The sequence below is a fragment of the Perca flavescens genome, chromosome 14, assembly GCF_004354835.1.
Source record: "Perca flavescens isolate YP-PL-M2 chromosome 14, PFLA_1.0, whole genome shotgun sequence".
NCBI classification, from domain to species: Eukaryota; Metazoa; Chordata; class Actinopteri; order Perciformes; family Percidae; genus Perca; species Perca flavescens.
In genome coordinates, this window is record NC_041344.1 from 10181763 (window position 1) to 10202216 (window position 20454).

Below are 20454 nucleotides of genomic sequence, written 5' to 3' on the forward strand. Positions count from 1 at the left end.
GCTGTAGCATCATATTTACTGCACAGATAGGAAAGTGGTATCTTCTCATCTAACTCTCAGCAAGAAAGCAAATAAATGTATGTTGACCTATTTTTTTTTTTTTTAAATGTTTCTTGATTTGATAAGTTTATCTTATCATATATCCATGAATATGCAGTCGCTGTAGTGTTGAAGTGGGCAGAACATGCAGAAAAAACAAGAAAGCAACAGTTTGAGGTATTAAACATGACCTTGTTGGGTGTATGGTTCGGAAATGCATCACTAAATATTTCTTGCCAAACAAATCAAGCAAGTTTTCCATATTTCAGGTGCAGCCTCGCCACCACACAGACTGTGATGCTGTTTGATTCCCACTAACCAGAGGGCCTGACCAACATAAGGTGGTCGAAGTGAAGCCAGATCTACTACCTACAGCCACAAGACTCAACCACCATGTCCTCGTACTGTTTGTAGACCACGTTGTTTCCTGAGTCGATGTAGAGGATGCTGATTGGGCTGAGTTTGGACGGGGCGCAGCAGCTGGGCGGCATGTTGCTGGGGTTCATTGAATTCATCAGAGTCTGGATGATGGCGTGGTTGGTGGGCTCCAGGTGGGAGCGCAGGGGGAAGTCACACACCCCCTCGCAGTGGTACGCTTCATAATCCAGCGGGGCGATGATCCAGTCGTCCCAGCCCAGGTCTCGGAAGTTGACGTGCAGCGGCTTCTTGCTGCACCTGGATTTGGACTTCTTGCCGTGTCTCTTGCCGTGGCGGGTTTTGGATGCAGCTGTCCTCCGTCTCCTGCTGGCTTTGGTGCCAGGGTCTCTCTCTTTGGCCTTCCTCTCCAGACCCAGCAACGCTCTCCCCTCTCTCCTCTCACTGAAGAGGGTCTGCCTCTTCTTAGACCTGGTGAACACCACTAAGATGGCTTTCTTCTGCTGAGGCCTGCCGTGCCTGTGCAAGCCCAGAAGCTGCAGGTCCAGCTCCCTCTCCGGGTTGTCCAGCATGGCCCTGAGCTCCAGGCAGAAGTGCTTCCCCTGGCTCAGGTGCTGCTGCTCTTTGAATATTTCCCACACGTCCAACACCTCCCACTTTGGCCTTTTGGAATCCTGCAAGTCGAGTGTTTTGGAATCGAGCAGCTGCCGGTCGTGGCAGGAGAGGAGCTGGATGTCGACGGGCTCTGTTTCCGATATCCTGAAATTCCCAGACACTTTGGTGTATATCCTGAGCTCAGCTCCCAGCACCTCCGCCTTTTTGGAGAGCGTTGAGACGTCGAACAGATACTGCTGTCTCCTCAGAGGGGAGAGTGGGAGGTCATCTGTGGAAAGCATTAAAACAGCAGGGTCAATGATGTGCATACCACAGAGATGTGGAATCTAACAGGAAAAATACCATTATTGTCTGCACTGAATTAATATGGGAGAGAAAGAATGAATCATGCAATCAATCCTACCTTACCTCTCTCTTTCTCTCGCGCTCTCTCTCTCTCATGCACGCACACACAGACACACACGCACACACACACACACACACACACGCACACACACACACACACACACACACACACACACACACGCGCACACACACACACACACACACAGCCTACAGGAAAGCTCCATATACCTTGTCCACTGTCCACAAAACTTGCAATAGTGTTTGCAGCTTTAGAAGACCGAAAGAAACTGGCGTTGAGTCCCAGTCTTTCTGCCGTGGAGAAGGTCTTGTAAATAGACAGCATGTAGTCATGAGGCTCAATTGAGTCTTTAGATGTTGCTTTATTGTTTCTGTCGATGGATGGCGGCGCGTAAAAATCCTTGAAATACTTAGAAGCTTCTTGTCCATCAAAAATCCTCGACACCTTGCTGCTCTTCGGGGCAGCTGGAGGGAAAATAGCAAGAGTGTGAAAACAGGGGATTTCCCAAAGAAACAGCAGAGCCCCGCAGAGAAAGGCAAAGTGATAGAGATCCATCCTCTGGTCTCGTCCTGAATCAGAGCCAGAGCCTGAGCTGTGGCCGCGGGGACCACGGGCAAAGCCGGAGCTGAACTCTGCATCCACTCTGCAGCAAGTGGCTGCTCCGCAAAGTGCGCACAGTTTCGGAGGACAGGCGGTGCAAAGTTTAAAAAAAGGGCGGGGGGGGGGGCGAGAACACGCCCACATTGTACTGTTATCGTTTAGGCTAAATAGAGGGCGCAAATTAAGGCTGTAAAACTAATTGTTCCTCTCTCGGCCGTCACCTCCCTCCCGGGGAGGCAGATGTGCGCTGAAAGGACGCTCGTCAACTTCTGGTTCACACTGGACACCCACTTCGGCTTCTACAAAACCAAAATGGCTCTTAATTTGGGATTTTATTTTGTCTAAGTTTTTTAGAAGTTTCTCTTTGTTCAAGCCGGACTTTAAATATCACTGCAACTGCACCTGAGTGCAGCATGACTTTAAGATTTACCACGGAGTCTCCCGCCCTCTAGTGAGGCGCAAACATATCGCCCTGCTGCAAGAGAGGAAACATGCAGCCAATCAGCTTCCTTCAGCACCATGGACAGAGTCTGCACTCAGCATTAGAAAATGTGACACTGATACAATAAAGATGTTGTATATGGATGAAAAATAGAATTTATTGAAAAGAGAATATAGTTTCAAAAAATCAATCATCAACAAAATGCAATCTTCATATTTTTATCATCTTGTTACAGTCAGTCTGTTTTAAAATAGAAAACCTTTATGGATCTTACACTCAAAGTGTAATCATATCAAACAGACATTCACACGTAATACAACACCAGAATGACAAAAAAATTATATTTTAACCCCATCCCAATCATTTAAAAAAAATCTTAATACAAATTCACCACAGGAAAAGAAAAAATACCCATGTGCATAATATATTTAAGGATTACAGTTTTTTATTTAGCAAACTTGTTCATGTTGAGGTGTCCTTCATAAAACCCTCTTAAATTCACAGAACTATTTAACATATGGGGGTGCCATCTAAGAAGCAGGCCACAGCGTACATGATGCTGACCAGACACAGACTGCCGGCAGACACGGTTGAGCTGGAGCTTGAGGTGCTCTTGCTGGTAGTGGCCTGTGGTTGGTTTGTGGACAGAGTGGATGGAGTCTGAGAGGATGGAGCCTGAGTGGATGGAGCCTGAGTACTTGTAGTGCTTTTGATGGAGAAGGCGCGTGACTGGACACCCCACTCCTTCAGAGTGAAGACCATGGTCAGGTCCTTATCTGCAGGGAGAGGATGAGTAATTACTGTGGTAGTTCATGTTGCATGTTTTTTGATTGTGTCCCAAGTTGATCAACTTCTGCACCCAAGTTTTTCTTTTTTATAAATAATGTTTTGGAATTTTGTCTAAAATAAAACCCAAGACTGCAGTAGGCCTACTGACAGTTAGGGGTGACCCCAAATAGTTGAATATTCAATGCTTCGATCGAAAGGAGTCTGATTCAAGTGCTAATCTCACGCAGAGGCGTAAAACCCACTTAAAGGAACACGCCGGCTTATTCACCGTAACCCCCAGAGTTAGATAAGTCCATACATACCCTTCTCATCTCCGTGCGTGTTGTAACTCTGTCCGACGGCCCCACCGGTAGCTTAGCCTAGCACAGGTCCTGTAGGTAATAGGTTCCAACTAGCCTACTGCTCCCAATAAGTGACAAAATAAAGCCAACATTTTCCTATTTACATGTTGTGATTTGTATAGTGACAGCGTGTACAAATAACAAGGTCACATGATACACAACCTTCTTCTAACCGTATATAAACTGGGAACTATATTCTCAGAAAGGCGAAGCATTGGTACACTTTGCTCGGGGCTTCTCAGGTGCTGCAAGGATATCACTCCGCCCAAGTAGCAGAAGTAGTGTCACTACCCGATGTGAGTTGAGTGCCGATGTGAGTCGTGCATGCTCAGATTTAAACGGTTTACGGCATTAGGTGTCATACCCGATGTTAGCTGAGTCAGACCGGCTGCAATATTACGAATCCCACTATGGCCACACCAAGACCCGTCCTTCAATAGCATTTATTGTCCAGGCGTCCATGCTTACGCAAGGTAATGTAACCCCATTTGTACAGGTCCTATCCCTTGACCAATCGGCTATTCTAACCTTAACCACTCGAGGTCAAATGCCTAACCGCGAGCGGCTTCGTAGGGCAGTTTTTGGCGTAGCCATATTGGGATTCATAATTTTGCAGACCAGCTCTGGTCGAATGCAGATGTGAGTTGCGCATGCTCAGATTTAAACGGTTTACGGCATAATGTGTCATACTGAAATTTGTGAAATCTGTAAAATAATAAACTTGTAGCTAGCAGTCATTTCAAAAACGTTTTAGCTATCTATGATTGTTTGCTTGCTAACGTTAGCTCAAAACGTTGTTAGCATCTAGTAAGCTACATGATTGCTAACGTTAGCTCAAAACGCCGTTAGCATCTTGTAGGCTACTTGTTGCAAAGTGACGCATGCGCGACTCACATTGGCACTTGACTCACATTGTGTAGTGACAGTAGCAGTGCTTCACCTTTCTGAGAATATAGTTCCCAGTTTATATACGGTTAGAAGAAGGTTGTGTATCATGTGACCTTGTTATTTGTACACGCTGTGACTATACAAATCACAACATGTAAATAGGAAAATGTTGGCGTTATTTTGTCACTTATTGGGAGCAGTAGGCTAGTTGGAACCTATTACCTCCAGGATCTGTGCTAGGCTAAGCTACCGGTGGGGCCGTCGGACAGAGTTACAACACGCACGGAGATGAGAAGGGTATGTATGGACTCATCTAACTCTGGGGGTTACGGTGAATAAGCTAAAGTCCCAATAAGTCGGCGTGTTCCTTTAAGACCAAAGATTTGATACTTGCAACTACTTGAATCGTGCTGGTCGGCGATTTCGACCAGTTGACAGTTTGTAACAGAAATAAAATGTATTATTGATCATTTTATTTCTATAGTTTGTAGCTGACTTTACAACTGACTTCCTATTGGCTGTTGAAATGTCCCTTACGTTCTAAAACCTATATGGCAGTGCTCAATGTCTGATTTGACATAGCACTACCTGTTTCTCAGTTAATATACAGCCTATTATGACATAAATATCAACATATTGCTGTAAATAAAAATGTGAAACAAAGCTTTTAATCAATCTTTTTAAAGTGCGTGAATAAATCTAGCTGCTCCATGACAGTTTTCATTTTCACTCTCCATGATCCATGACAGAAGGTCTGTTTTATAAAACAGAGAAAAAGATGCAAATCCTCATGTTTTAGAAGCTGGAATCAGAGAATATTTGGCTTTACAAGTAATTAAAACTAAAAGTTGTCGCTGACTATTTCTCTGTTAATGGTCTAATATTTTTGCTCGATTTCCTCTCTGGGTGAATGCACTTCTTTACGTCACACTACACTGTTATTTTTCTGGATTATTCATACTCTTTTGTTACATGTGCCAGTTGTATTAGCCAGTTTATGTTGTTTGCATTGTATTTATTTATTGTATGATGAAGACGTACCGGTGTTTTGAATGGACAGGTCGGTGAAGTTTGCCCAGCAGGTGCTGAACAGGATGGTGGTGTTTCCTTCCAGTCCGTCTACGATGTTACCGCTGGAGTTCTTCAGGCTGGCTGTTACGGTGAGAGTTGTCACTCCCACAGAGACGCAGTTACCCTGCGGACAACAGCACAAGTCAGCGTTTACAGACAGAAGCTACTTCAACATGCCATTAAATCTTCTAGTGTATGTCTCCTTCACTTTTCCAGAGTTTATTGTGTACTATCCTATTTTTTATTTTATATTTCTGGAGTTAGCTACAATCCCATTAGTTAGGATCCCATTAACTCCACGTCTATTCTTAATGTAAACTGAGTTTTCTGTTGGTAGTCAAGTTAGTTTGATCCAGAATAATATTTTTATGGTGACTTAAGGGAAATGATTTTGCTAATAAAAATGGTATGACATTTGTAACATGTTAAATTCTGTTCACATTTAATTAATCTAGTTTGTATAATGATAAGGTGAATATACAGTCTAAATTAGGCTAAAAAATGTATAGTAGGCATATTTTAAGGTGGTTCTAGATTAGCTAAAAATGAGCATTTTTTTGAGCAAGCAAATAAAAGAATCAAGCACACAGCCTGAAGCAATGAGAATTAAAGACTTTGCACGCTAAATCACCAAAAAATAAAACTGTCAGTACTATACTCAGAAACCATGATGAGAAGGATGAGAAGGATGAGCTCTCTGACGATAGAAAATTACGAACAGAAGACTGTAAGCTTTCTCTTCAAGCAACCCTCATCAGTCAAATAATCCAAAAACTCAAAAACAACCTCCAAACCAAATTATTTTTAATAATGTTTCTTAATTATAGTATCATTTTAGTAAAGAAATTACATGAAATCAGGGAGATCAACAACAAAGGTCCCCAACCGGATTCATACTAGGATGTGGCAGTCAGAACAATAATTAGAGATGGAACGATTGCAAATTTCTCAGCTGATACTGATACATAGAATTTTAATTTGGCCGATGCCATTTGTTGTTTTCTTTTGCGCCAGGTAAACAAATAAATCTCATTATTTAAAAAATCAGAAATTTCCCACATCTTAGCGAGGTATTTGAAGGCACCACATCATCCCGTTTGTTTACATTGTTCACTCACGGTGGAAGGCAAAATGTTGCTACATGGTGACTACAGGGAAGAAGGAGGATTTTCTGTTGTTTCTCCGTCATCTCGCACTCCAGCAGTGGTCATAGGATCTGGAATAGTCAAGCTGCATGATACCGGTAAGCTAATGTTACCCTGTGTTTTTATCTGCATGTTAACGTTACCAGCCAGTAAACTACACTGTCTGCAGGGATTTCACCTTCTCGAATGTTGTGGTTACCATGGGCTGAGTCGTTCTCTCGGTCATCTCTCCGTTTTTTATATGTTGTACAGTTGAAATGTCACAGAAACATTCTGTTGTGAAGCTGGGTAGGCCACTGTTGTATGAGTCAGACCAGTTAACATAACATTAAGGCAGGGCAAAATAGACATCAGCTACTGCCATCAGGTGGACATCGGCCTATTCCAATGTCCAGCCGATGCATTGGTGCATCCCTAATAATAATATCCGATCCTGAGCTGCTATAAATCCCTAATTTCTCTGATTTAGTAGCAGCTGTGCGATGAGAACAACCTGTTTCCAGATGCATCATTGCCTCACCTGCTGATCCACAGCCATGAGACTGGGCTGCTGGTACAGAGGACCCACAGACTCTCCGGCTATCGGCTCCTCTATCAGCAGCAGATTGGACACCTGGGACACGTAGCTCACTGTAGGCTCCTCCCTCGTCACTTCTGCTGTGGCCTCCTGAGATTCAAAGTGAGAGATTTTTAGTGTAGGTTTAACTAAGCAGATGTTGTTAAGATTAAGTCTTGACGTTCACCTGATTCCAGCTGGGGTCAGATGATGGGGGAGGAGGCCCAATGATGCCCATCGAAGAGATGTTGAAGCCGATGGACTGACTGAGGTTTCCGGAAACTGCTGCCTGACCCAGACCATCAGCGATGCTCTTCAACAACGTAAAGTCCTGCTCATCTGAGACGACAAAGGGAACACAGAGATGTACAATAATCTGGATTTATGGGCCAATGTTCACAGATTAGACATAAAAACAGTCTGTAAATACAATATGAGCTCAGAAATGATTGTTCTCCCACTCACTGTTGGTGCTGTTGGTGGTTTGCTGGACTGGAGGTTTCCTGATCTCCACCTCCACCTTCAGGCTCGTAGCTCTCTTCCTGCGCCGTGTGCCTCCATCCCCCCGGATGATGTTAGTGATTCGGATCATATTTGGGGGAATGTTGAGAAACGCAGCAAGGTTCTGGATCAGGCTTTTGCCGAAGAACTGATCCTCAGTCATGGCGGGTAGCTCAAAGGAGATGAAGAGAAGCGGGGAAGTTCGGATCTCCACTGGCTGGGTGCCTCTTAGTATGACCTTCAACATCTTGTAGTCCCGGTCAAAGTAGTTGGAGCCCACAGTGGCGTTCAATTGGGGGACGTATTGATCTGAAGGGAAAACAGAAAGGTAAAGATAAGGGCACCTGGATAGCTCGCCTGGTTGAGTGTGCGCCCCATGTACAAAGGCTCAGTCTTTGCCGCAGCGACCGCAGGTTCAATTCCAACCTCTACAGATTCGGATGAAAAGTTTCATCAATAATAGACAGAGTGAGTTTGCGTGTTTATTAACATACAAAACCTATTTGTATAGTTCTTTTCAAACAAACATTTGTAGTTTACACTAAAATAGCCTACAAGGCTATATATAGGCTATAGCCTACTGTATATGTAGCCTATTTTATATAAATATTCTATGTATGTGTGTTAAACAAATAGAAATGTACGACATTCGTACATTCTTATCACATTATGCCACATTATGAATTGAAATCACAGTAAATATAGCCTAGAGGTTGTCATGAACACTGTTCTGCTCATCTGACAGAGATCATAAAGTGCAGCGTATGACAAAACAATGAACAGCTGATGCAGCTGTGCCCAACGTCATATATTATTGACGTTGCTTTTAATGACTGCTCTGAGGCAAAGATGTCTCATGTTTGTTAAATGCCTGTTGCCTCGACTCCTAACTAACTAACTAAGACGCGAGGAGAGGAATTGAGGAGAGTAATCAGGGATGTACAATTTGGAAATCTGGACTTCTGTCTCGTCTCCCCTGTCTGTGCCAGTAAGAAAGGCTGGGCGTGGCCAATCTGCTTCCACTCACCCTGCCTGTTTCAGTCAACCACCTGCTAGTCACCAGCATTGATTGCCACCTCCTGCTGCAGTATTACCTGAGGTGCTTCTCACTTTCCCTATTTGATAGCTCCTCGGTTGAACCTGAAGTTGTTCTGGGCCTCCTTCGTGAAGGCCATCTCAAAGCTCTTATTCCTGCCCTGAGGAGCGAGCATCAAGGAGAGATCACCAAGGAGCTATGAGCGAGGAGACACGAGAGCAGCTGAAAGCCGTTGCTAACTGCACCCATACAGCTGACAAATTCATGTGATGCTTCAGAGGAATGGATGTCTCATTCCTTTAAAAACCCATTTCCTTGTTTCCTCTCTCCTCCATGATTTCCGCGTCTCTCCCATGCTTCTTCGGTGGGACAGACTAAGATGTGAGGAAGGGAAGCAAGTGGAGGAACTGGGGATGCAATTTGAGTGTGCTCTGTTCAGTTTTTAAGCACATGCCGAACAACACCAGCCTACATCCATCGCATTTTTAAATCCATAATATCAAGGGGAAAAGTTATCGATCATCAATCAAATGCAAAGACACATGACCAAAATGTGTACATGTCAACACATTTGATTACACCTACAGCAAAAACACACCTGACCAATTAAGATTAGAGTGTTATTAATAGTAATAGATTCTGAAGGCCCTAACCTGCTTGCGTAAAGCATTAGTACCTGCATAGATGGGCTTCTTCAGGGTGTAGTCAGTGTTGTCAGCGTTCCACTGAACGTTAGTTGGGGCAATTAGATTGTTGTTTACATACACGTCCAACCGCTGCGGCTTGGAGTAGAAGACTGACACCATGACGCTCTGCACACATCAAAACACAAAAGGTATCTTAGTTAAAAAAAAGTGTCCTATTATTGTACTTGACCTGAAAATCTAAAAAGTGAAGCTGTTAATGTTGTCGACTGTAATATTTACTGTTCTCCTGGCTATGCACTGACCTCAGATGGATCAGCGTTGAGCATCATGAGGCGAAGTTTCTGAGGGCTAGTACTGCTGAAGAAGACCTCGAAGGAGCGACCGGTGGCCACGATGCTGTGGAAGAGAGACACTCTCTTCCGGCAGGTGTAGCCTGAACACCAACCGTGATCCTGAGGACCTGGATGCAGAGACAACTGAATTAAACACTTTCTGTTTTCTTTTTTCAAACTGATTTTCTAGTTGTTGTTTTTTTTAATCATTTCAGAACTACAGGACGCAACTCACCGTTGATCAGATCCAAAAAGCCGTCTCCGAGCACAGCGACGGGGGACAGACGTCTGGTCTCTGTGTCAGAGTCCAGACTCTCAATCGCCAGCATCCTGTAGTTCAGCCCGAAACACTTGTAGCTCTGCCAGGAACTCATGTACGTGCAGTCTTTCCTGATCACACCTAACACCGGGAACACACCGCAGGCGTAAGCGTCGCGTATAGCAGAGAGGCCGACGGACGACAGAGAGCGACACACACACACACACACACACACACACACACACACACACACACACACACACACAGAGGCTACAATTACCACAGTTTTCCCTACTCATCCTGTCTCTTTCTATCGGGGAGGGAGAGAGAGAGAGAGAGAGAGAGAAGGATTGCTTTGTGACTGGCGTGTAGAAATACGCGTCCAGTGTGAGAGGCCAGGCGCACGATCAGGCACTTATTTACGTTACGCGACACTTGCGTGGGCGGTGTGTTCCCAGTGTGAGGCAAGAAGCAACACAGCATTTAGGAAAATTGGATTTTATTATGTATGATTTTCTGATATACCTGTCAGCAGAGGTGTAACACAGGATAGTAAAGATAGATGTTTAATAATTCTTCTTGACTCTCTGCAATGTCTTTAAACACCGACCATAAAACGTACATACATAATGTATTAATTTAGCTTTAATATATTTTTTTTTATTTGCATTGATCTCGCTACCTTTCTGTGGAGCAATCTGGTTCACAGGGATGCGGCTGCCGTTGAGGAAAGTGAGCATGACTTTTGGGATGCGGTAGTCGCCCAGCCCTCTCCTGGGATCACCTCCCCACTCGTACTCAGACTGAGGCACCACAGCTCCCACTGCACCCAGGAATGAACCGTCCAAGTCCTTCAACAAGGTCTTCTTCTTCGCGTCGCAGTCCATGTCCACACAGTCAGATGGGTTTGCTTTACTAAAGCACAAAAACATCAAATTATCAACATTATTTCACCATGCACAAAACAACAGAAAGTTTTAATCTAAGTCTTATACCGTTTGTTTTAAGTTTGAAAATATTTGTGCATGTAAAAATCCACTTGTTTTGTCAGTTTAAATCCTACAGTACATTTAAGCAGCAACAATGACTAAAAGTGGCTTTGATCAGTTGACAAGTGAAGACTCAGAAGCGTTGAAGGAAACAAAGATAAACACATCTCAAAATTAGCATATCATTTTTACAACTTTGAAGACATTTTTAGATTATTATTTAACATTAAAATAAAATATTATTTTCCATGTTCCTCTAAAAACTATATCCGCTGTTTTCATTGCATTATTCAGGTGGGTCTCCAATTTTAAAAATAATGTTTTCACTGTATCATGTACATAGAAATTGCAGATTTTGCAAGCCAGGTATCTGTTGATTTACCTCACGTCAGGCCTGTGGACGAAGACTCTGGCCTGCTCTGTGCTGTTGATCATCGTTATTCCTGAAACGTGCACAGGGTGCTGCAGGTCCTCGTTGATCGGGTTGGTGATGAACATGAAGTTAGTCTCGCTTGAGCAGACGTTTCGGAAACCAACGAATGTTGTGTCTGAAAACGAGAGAAATGAGAATTAAGGAATACGTTCACTGTGAAGATGGCAAACATCACTCCATCAATACTACTACTCCCACACCTCAGAGCTTGAACTCACCTATGACTTTCATCAGTCCTTTGATGGTGTTGTAGTTGTTGTTCACATGATGGGGATTTATTGGAGCACTGTTGTGTGCAGATCCAAAAGTTGGCCAACAGATTCCAGATCTGCCACCTGTGCATTTAATCACAAAAAAGGGGAACTTCCAGCACTGTTCAATGATGTTTACATTCTTGGTTAGTTAAATTAAATAGTCAAAATGACACAATTAGAGCCTCTTTTCTAATTTATCTTTGTTAAGTCCAGATGTCCAGGTTAATTTTTCATTGCAAAAACAGTTTCTGTATCAACCCAAATCTTTATATCAGAGTTATCAGCAGCAAGTGAGCTGAGACTATTTAACTTGGGTCATGTAAAAAAGCAAGTGAGAAAAAAAGAGAAGAAAAGTGCTATCCAAAAACATTCCAGGCCTTTCTCTCAGCCTAAGAATGTGACGGTATCCCCAAATGAAAACAATGAATCTACTAGTGACGTGATGTTTTGGCAGCATCAGTTTGTACTGTACCTTTGAGAGGCCTTGGGGCTCGATGGCCTTTGCTGATGACCATATTAATATCACTGCTGGGCAAAGTGGCTGAACAGTTGAAGCTCGGGCTGCTGCCAACAATCAAGGCATTCTGGGAAAAGATGAGCATGAGGAATATGAAATCTGTCAATATAAATGTCACTGAAACTAACTAGTCACTAAATTAACTAAATGATTTGTGATCAATATAAGACAAAGTGAAAACAAAGTAAATAAACCCTTTCACCTGAATATGTGCAGTTTTATCTGCATACGCGTGGGAGAGAGAAGGAGGAGCGAAGATGAGAGGCATGATGCCCATCCCGTTGTCCACCAGGGTCACGTTGGAAACAATAACATCCATGATGGTCTGTGAAGGGAGGGGAAGAACAAGATGATGATCCGTTGTCATTTCTTGTGAATAATCAAGGTTATCTTAATCCTGCGGCTTTTGGTCTTTATTTCAGTATCCATAAACTCAGCTCTTATAAATATAATATAATATGGTAAATTAAAGGCTTAAAGTCCTTCTACAGTCATCTGAATTACAGCAGGCTGCTCATCTTAATCTGTATATCTGGGATTTGTTGTTGTATATGAGTAAATACCCATGGTAAATACCCAGTTTTTCTTTACTTTTCCTGACCCTTAACATCACTTGACCTCGAGATTAAGAGGCCCAAATCCGCAATCTTGATGCAGTTTAATTGAATCAGAACATTGCTTTTCGGATGAATTAAGCCCATAAATGAAGGTGTCTGTAAAAGAAGATGTTCCGTATTGATACCTGGAAGTAGATGCCATAGTCAAAGCTCCTCCAGACGAAGAAGCCCTGGATGAGGCTGCAGCCGGGCAAACCGTCTTTGTTCAGATAGACTCCGAACAGACCGCCGTGAGCCTCATTGTGAATCCACTTCTCATTCTTGTTCATATAACCTGCAGAAGTTACAGAGGAAAAAAATCGGAGGACTTCTATTCTGCATCTTTCTCGTCAGTCTGAGCACTCAAGATCTATGAAATATGTCAATTTTATTTATATAGCACCTTTCATTATATGTAAACCCAAAGTGCTTTACATGAAATACAGCATACACATTCAAACAAAGCATGCATAGAAATAAGAAAACACAACCAGACAATCAACAAAAACAAATAAGACATACAAGTGCGACCACACACACGCACACACATTTATTGCCGCAATAAATTGTTATATGTTATATTATCTCTAATATGAGACACTTTCTTGAAAAAAGACAGCAAATTAATCACATTTAATATCACCTGACATGATAAGAAACTCTGAAAATGTCAGGGCAGCATAGAAATGTCCACTATCACTTTGGTTAAATAATTTCCGTCACCTGGACATGGTTCACCATCGATACGATAAGCGACTCTCTCGTAACCTGCCACTATGTTATGCTGCAGCACAACATTTGTCCCCTCATTGACCTGAAAAACACAGTACAGATCATAAATGCAGTAAAAGATTTTAATACTATTAGTGGTTTATATTGTATTTTGAGAGGAGGGACCTCAATGGCAGCGTTCCAGGCGTAGTTGACGGGCTGCTCTCTGTATCCAGTCATCATCACCAGGTTCCTCCTCAGTTTTATCTTGTTGCCCCAAATTCTGAAACCTGCAAACCGGAATGTATTTTAACACTTTAAAGTGTTCATTTTCATTGCTGGGGAAGCAGGGAAATGCAAACCATCCTCTCCACTGGTAAATCCATATAGCTACTTAATATGCACACAAATGATGTCATTGGACTTTGCGTTCTTCATTCTTTCTAAATTTAACCCAGTATTTTGATTTCATAAATGATGATTTATTTTATTGACAAAATCTCAGGGAAATGTCCAGTCTCTGGCTTTGAGCTCTCTGTGTCTTCCTGAACAATGTAGTTGAATTGCCCTGCTAGGCTTTCTGCAGTCCCAATAAACCTGCGCTAAGCTGTAAACAGAACTTTTGCATATTTAGTGTGAAGAGCCATTACCTCTCCCACTGCTAAGTCTTGGTCACAAAACAACAGCCATACTTTATTTAGATTGAAATAAGTTGTATAAAGCAATGGAACAGATGAAAGTGTTTGTGCTTGTTAAATACCTATGACTTCACAAAATCACCTCAAGAAGCCAACACAGTCAGTCACAATGGGTAAGGTAATGTATTTTCAGAAATTCCAGCACACTTCTTAACTTAAGAGTTCAGTGTTTACCTTCTCCCACAGTGCGGTAGACAACGTTATCATCAACGTTCAGTCCGTCCGTCCCAAAGACTCCGATAGCTGGAGAGAAGCCATCATGGAAAGCACAACCCTGAATGTACGAGTCTTTTTCTGAAACCTTTCAAAAAAAAAAAATATTCATTTTGCATTTTGCAAATTTAACAGATGCTTCCTCCTTATTAGTTAACTACAAACAAGGCTAAACAGCACAGAGTGGTCATGTGAAATCCTGCTGAATGTTACAGATAAAATATAAAATACTTTCCAGCTCTGTGATCCAGTTACATGATATAGAAGAAATGTTTAGTTTGAGTCATTATTTCTTTATTTCTTTTTAGATTCTTTCATTGTTCTGACATAAAATAGAGCTTCCCCCAGAAAAGTGTCTTTTTTTGATGAGAACCCAGCTGGGGCAAGTCACAGACTGATGGCAGCATTAATGTAGAGCCCACTAGTTTCTTTGATAACATGAATCATGGATGGAATCGCGAAATTGAGAATTAAAAAGGCTTAAGACAGATTCCACAGGGCCCTACATTAAAGGTGCCGTTGGTAGGATTGCGAAGATCCAGGACTTAGCCAAAAATTTCAAAAACTCAGTCCCTCCCCCCCTTTCTGCTAAAGCCCAAAACGGTCTCCTAAGCCCCTCCCCCCACAAGGGAGAATGAATGCGTGTGCATGAGCGGTGATTGACACGCAGTTAGTTAACCACCCCCCTGGCCCTGATTGGTGCATCTGAACAGGGAGCTATGGATTTTTGCAAATCGCGCTACAGTCTGTAGGTGGTGCCAGAGGAGCCAGAATTTTTTTTTAAATGACCTGCTTCATGTAGTTCTACTGGAACATAGGGTCAGTTTCAGCAAATATGACAGAAAGTTAGTTTTATAAGTCTTACCTACTGCACCTTTAAGTCAGTGCTAAAAGGAGAGAGAAACGGGAAATTTGAAAATACGACTACCTCAGTAGTTTTCAACTGAGCCGCCCTACTGTAATCAAGGCTTAAAAAACATCTTAAAAATACAGCACAAAAAATATTCCCAGTGGCTTAGGCCTGGTGGGGGGCAACTTGGGCTCGGTGGGTCACAAGGCTTGCAATACACTGGGGGGAACACTGTAAAACTTCATACTCTTACTTTTCTAAAGTAAAGTACTTAAACTTACATTTTTTATTAAAACTTAAAAATCCATAGTTTTTGAGAATCATAAGAGGACATATTTAATTTTGTTTAAAAATGCATGTAGTCCTGTAGTCCTTAGGTCTTAATGTGTGTGTGTGTGTTGAGTGTGTGTGTGTGTGTGTGTGTGTGTGTGTGTGTGTGTGTGTGTGTGTGTTGCTGTACCTCTTCCAGGTTGAGGAAGGCCACAGAGTAACGAGGGTCGGTGTAGTCGGTCCAGCCACCCTGACCAGAGTGGAAGAACTCCACGTTCCTGATCTGAGCCTTGCCTTTAGGAATAAATATCAAACACGGTTAATGTGTTTAAAAAGAAATGAAGGCAAAACCATACCAAGGCTGAGTTTGAAGTACATCTATGCACTTCATATTGCTGGAGTAATAAGGACAATTAGGAATAGTAAAACTATCAAATAATTAATAACTTAAATCTTAATTTGGGGGACAATATAATCAGTGAGAACATGGCTGATGATTTATGGCTACTACATGTATTTTATATAAAACAATGAATAAAATAATGTGTCGAGCTCAAAATCTAACTGCAGACACTTCTGTAAGTAGGACATTAGCCACTTTAAACTGTCTTGAGAGGCACAAAGGTCTGGAACTCCTGTTTAGTAATTGTGTTACAGATAATAAATCCAATAAATAGTCAACACACTATCCTGTTAGAATAGAAATCACATTTAATACTCTACCTACCTTTATATACAATTCCGGCCCACGAGTAGGTGCCCACCAAAAGTCTGGCTCCGAATGACTCCGTAATCATATCTGGGTACTCCTGACCGATGATCTTAATGTTTCTGGTCACGAGACCAACATCAGCCGCCAGAGTGTAGGAGAAGGATGTACCGGAGACGGAGTGAGTCTCACCTGAAGAGAGAGAGAGAGAGAGAGAGAGAGAGAGAGAGAGAGAGAGAGAGAGAGAGAGAGAGAGAGAGAGAGAGAGAGAGAGAGAGAGAGAGAGAGAGAGAGAGAGAGAGAGAGAGAGAGGTCAGTCTGATCCCAAAGTTAATTGAACATCATTCTTCAGCTCTGAAGACAGTTGCAGTATCTTTAAAGATGTTGAACTGACCAATGTGAATGTAGGTCAAAGGCTGGTTCAGGGTCAGATTACGGCCATCTGCTGACACGGTGGTGATCTGACGTTTTTCTGTCTCCAACGCGTTGTAGCTGGTGGTGGAGATGACGACCTCGTCTCCAACCTGCACAAGCAACAAACACACAAGCAGACATGGAAACACATGGCTGAATACTAGCTTTGGCAGTGGTCAGACTATTGGATTTTATTCAAAATTGAGTAACTTAACCACATAAAAAAGTATTGTTTGATTACGTCTGCTTTAAAAAACTTTACATTTAAAAAAAACACAAACACAGAGTTAAAAGTAAGAAGAAACCACGCTGACCTGCCAGTCCACAGACTGCGACAGGGTCAGAGTGTTGGATCCAGCGTCAGCAGTGGCAGCCAGTTTGGTGTGGTAAACGTTGTGAGGTTGTCCGTACAGCTCCAGTGTACCAAACACACCTGTGGTACAACAAAATACACACCGATTCAGTTCTGAGACATATGGCACCATACAGACCATCCTTCTGGGTGGGGTTTTCCTTTATTTTATGTAATAATATCCCTTCTTTATCAGTGACACAAAAGACAATTATATGTATTTGATGTGATACATTGTACAGTTACAGCATTTTGTTTTTTTAAATTATCACATCTGACGAGTTTATAATTAAAATTGTAACTTTATCAAGGTATTCATTTATAAAAACAAAATATGCTAACTTATCATGAATAAAATAATAATTTAAAACGTTTTTTTTATGATATATTTAAAGTTTTTGGGTAGGAGATTTAGACTTGAAGTAATCCAGTAGTAGTACATATATTATTATTATTATACTCTGGGGTTATTATTAATTGTTGTGTTAGAAAACCCTCTTTTATAATATATATATATGTATATATATATATATTTTTTTTTTTAATTCCTTTTGCCTTTATGGTAAAACTGAAATATGTATTGGAAGTAAACATGTTGTACTTTTCCTGATTAGTTTTTAAAACAGAAGTAAAAACATGTACATATATATATATATATATATATATATATATATATATATATATATATATATATATATATATATATATATATATATATATATATATATATATATACAGTTTACAGTTTATACACACAATAATGCAGGATATTCTACATTATATAGTTAAATTATTAAATACTGTTGGTCTCCATATGTGGAAAATGTATTTAAAAAATGCACTTCACAGTTGCATTAAACTACAGTAGCAAATAATTCATCTATAAGTTCAGGGAAAGTTTTCTTACCCAGGACTTTGGATCCCTGGTTGGGTCCGTTAGGCAGAAGCCAGTCAGGCGTGCGGTGGTTCCCTCTCAGTTTGATGTGCAGCTGACCTCTGAATGGTTCGTCAGCCCATCCTGCGATCAGCCTGCCGCCCTGAAACAGCAGGAGACGCAAACAGCACTCACTGAACATACTGCACTGAACCACGCATCAACTCTCTGCTTTTACTTACATTATCTATTTCATTCTATTGATTTCAGTGGAAATTCAGGGGAATGTAACAAAGTTATGTACTTTTACTCAAGTACGACAATTTTGAGGTACTTGTACTTTAATTGAGTATTTCCATTTTATTTCTATTTTGTATTTCGACTCTACATTTTGGAGGCAAATATTAAAGTGAAAATTTGCTCCACCTTTACTAGCTGCAACATTAAAGTGATAAACACATTATTGCATCAATAGTTATAATCCAGTAATATAACATACATTATTCTGAATACTTCTTCCACCACTGATTGATTTAGTTTGATGTTGTTGACACTTGAGTTTTTCTATGTTCTGTCATGTTCAACTGTTACTGTTGATACTATCCACTTAGATCTGTATCTAATACCAGTCCACAGAGCCTTCTGTTGTTGCTGGTGGGGACATAAACTGACTTTTAACAACACAAAAAGCTGTTTTGTCACACCCTCCTGAAATAAATTTTGAAGATAAAGAACTTTATAACCGCTTTCTTCTTCACTTTTATGCAGCATTAAGAATAAAACGCTCAAAACTAAAAAAATGCATGAAACAGATTTATTTTTATAGGGATAATCTAGATAATCATTAAAGTGAGAGAGATAAGTGTGTGTTGAGGTGATCCTTGTGTAGGTGCTGTATCTGTATTTTATATTGTGAATGAACTTATTAGTAGGAATGCTCATCATCCACTGTATATACCTGCTGTCACTTTGCCTCTGCCCAGGGACTACAGATGAAAATTAGCTTGTAGCTATCTCTGGTCTGTGCAACACATTTGTTGTGCAATGTCCCTGTCAAATAAATAAATAAATAAATAGGTGATCACACTGACCTGGATGGAGATGTAGACGGCGTCTACCACCACAGTTCTGTAATCAGGAGCAGTCTGAGTCTGTCTGGAGAACGAGCTGTTCATGTTGTCGGGGATTTCAAGAACTCCAATGACCGTCAGCTTGTTGAGGGGAGGAGTGTTGATGTCCAAAACAACCCACTCCACTGTGGTTTGACGTGGATACAAAAGCATTATATATATATATATATATATATATATATACACAAACGCACGTGCATGTTGTGTATATTTTTTCTTTTGCTTTATTTAATTATTTATTTGTTCTTCTAGACATTACCTGCTGGGATGACCACATCAGAGCCCTCTGTTGGTACAGCAAAGTTATTTTCAGCTGAACTTTTCCAGAAAGAGGCATCAGACCACAGACTAGAGAGAACCACACAAAATAAAGAACTTTTTAGCATTAGTCAACATAAAAAATAATATATTTTCAGTCTTGGTTCTACATTAGGGTATCATGATTATACTAAGTAAACTTTAACTTGTATGCCTAACTGTATTTTTAGATTATTGTATTATTTAAGAAATACAGTAAGTGATAGACATGAGCTGAACACTTCTTCTCCTGTCTGTCTTTCTTCCTGGTAACATGTTGTAGAAGGGGTTAAGCCTATGTTGGGGCCATTATTGGAGCCATTACTTAGTTTTTTATTTTGTTTATATACCACGCTGTTGACATTAATGCATGAAGTTTTATGTTTGATCACTGGGTGAAGCATTCAATTCAATTCAATTACATTTTATTTATAGTGTCAAATCACAACAGGAGTTATCTCAGGACACTTTACAGATAGGTAGGTCTAGATAACACTATAATATACAAAGACCCAACAATTTCCCACAAACAAGAATTTGGTGCAACAGTGGCGAGGTAAAACTTCCTTTTAACAGGCAGAAACCTCGGACAGCTATCTGACGCTGTCGTTTGGGACACAGAGACACTGATACAGATATACAGGAATATAATTATAATAATTATAGCAGTTGGCATGATGCGCCTTGACACTTATCCATCCTTAGCCAGAGGTACACAGGTGTTTGGCAAAGGGGAAAGCATACAGCTTTTCACCGTGTTAGTGGCTCGTCAGTGATATTGTTTTATTAGTGTTTAGTTGGAAAACAGAATAAAACCTACCTAAAATTATATGGACAAACTGAAATATACCTGTGCTACTTGGTGAGCATGCACCGTCATAAAATAAATGGGTCACCGCACTGAAAGATATTTAATGTAAGGACATTGGGCCTCATTCACCAACCGTTCTTACGAAGAAATGTGTTCTTAAACCCTTCTTACGCACTTTTTACGAAGATTCTGGCATTCACTAAAGTTTTCTTAACTTGTATTTGTTCTTAGCTAAGAATAAAATCTATGAACACTGAAAAGCACTCTTACGCACATTTGAGTGATGACAATTTGCTCCAAATAATTGGTTACTGCATTTTATGTAATTCTACAGTC

General features: G+C 41.1%; 2 protein-coding genes across 2 annotated transcripts in view; both read right to left on the reverse strand.

Annotated features, from left to right (window-relative positions):
• Window positions 1-404: 404 nt before the first annotated feature.
• gdf6b (growth differentiation factor 6b) lies at window positions 405-2137 on the reverse strand. Its single transcript, XM_028596844.1, has 2 exons — window positions 1603-2137; window positions 405-1297 (listed from the first exon to the last, which is right to left on the reverse strand). Exons 1-2 carry the CDS (start codon window positions 2135-2137, stop codon window positions 405-407), a joined length of 1428 nt encoding a protein of 475 aa, XP_028452645.1.
• Window positions 2138-2574: 437 nt separating this feature from the next.
• The window catches only part of pkhd1l1.1 (PKHD1 like 1, tandem duplicate 1), a 53791-nt gene continuing 35911 nt past the window's right edge, over window positions 2575-20454 (reverse strand). The window contains exons 53-76 of the mRNA XM_028596846.1: window positions 19270-19358; window positions 18972-19135; window positions 17914-18043; window positions 16969-17087; window positions 16635-16764; window positions 16259-16432; window positions 15722-15825; window positions 14373-14499; window positions 13687-13790; window positions 13513-13603; window positions 12936-13084; window positions 12396-12518; window positions 12149-12260; window positions 11641-11757; window positions 11372-11537; window positions 10683-10915; window positions 9977-10141; window positions 9712-9869; window positions 9439-9574; window positions 7691-8035; window positions 7413-7564; window positions 7190-7336; window positions 5495-5648; window positions 2575-3211 (exon numbers count right to left, since the gene is read on the reverse strand). Of these exons, the coding sequence (XP_028452647.1) occupies window positions 2946-3211; window positions 5495-5648; window positions 7190-7336; window positions 7413-7564; window positions 7691-8035; window positions 9439-9574; window positions 9712-9869; window positions 9977-10141; window positions 10683-10915; window positions 11372-11537; window positions 11641-11757; window positions 12149-12260; window positions 12396-12518; window positions 12936-13084; window positions 13513-13603; window positions 13687-13790; window positions 14373-14499; window positions 15722-15825; window positions 16259-16432; window positions 16635-16764; window positions 16969-17087; window positions 17914-18043; window positions 18972-19135; window positions 19270-19358 (3655 nt within the window). The 3' untranslated portion in view covers window positions 2575-2945. The remainder of the gene's footprint in view (window positions 3212-5494; window positions 5649-7189; window positions 7337-7412; window positions 7565-7690; window positions 8036-9438; window positions 9575-9711; window positions 9870-9976; window positions 10142-10682; window positions 10916-11371; window positions 11538-11640; window positions 11758-12148; window positions 12261-12395; window positions 12519-12935; window positions 13085-13512; window positions 13604-13686; window positions 13791-14372; window positions 14500-15721; window positions 15826-16258; window positions 16433-16634; window positions 16765-16968; window positions 17088-17913; window positions 18044-18971; window positions 19136-19269; window positions 19359-20454) is intronic.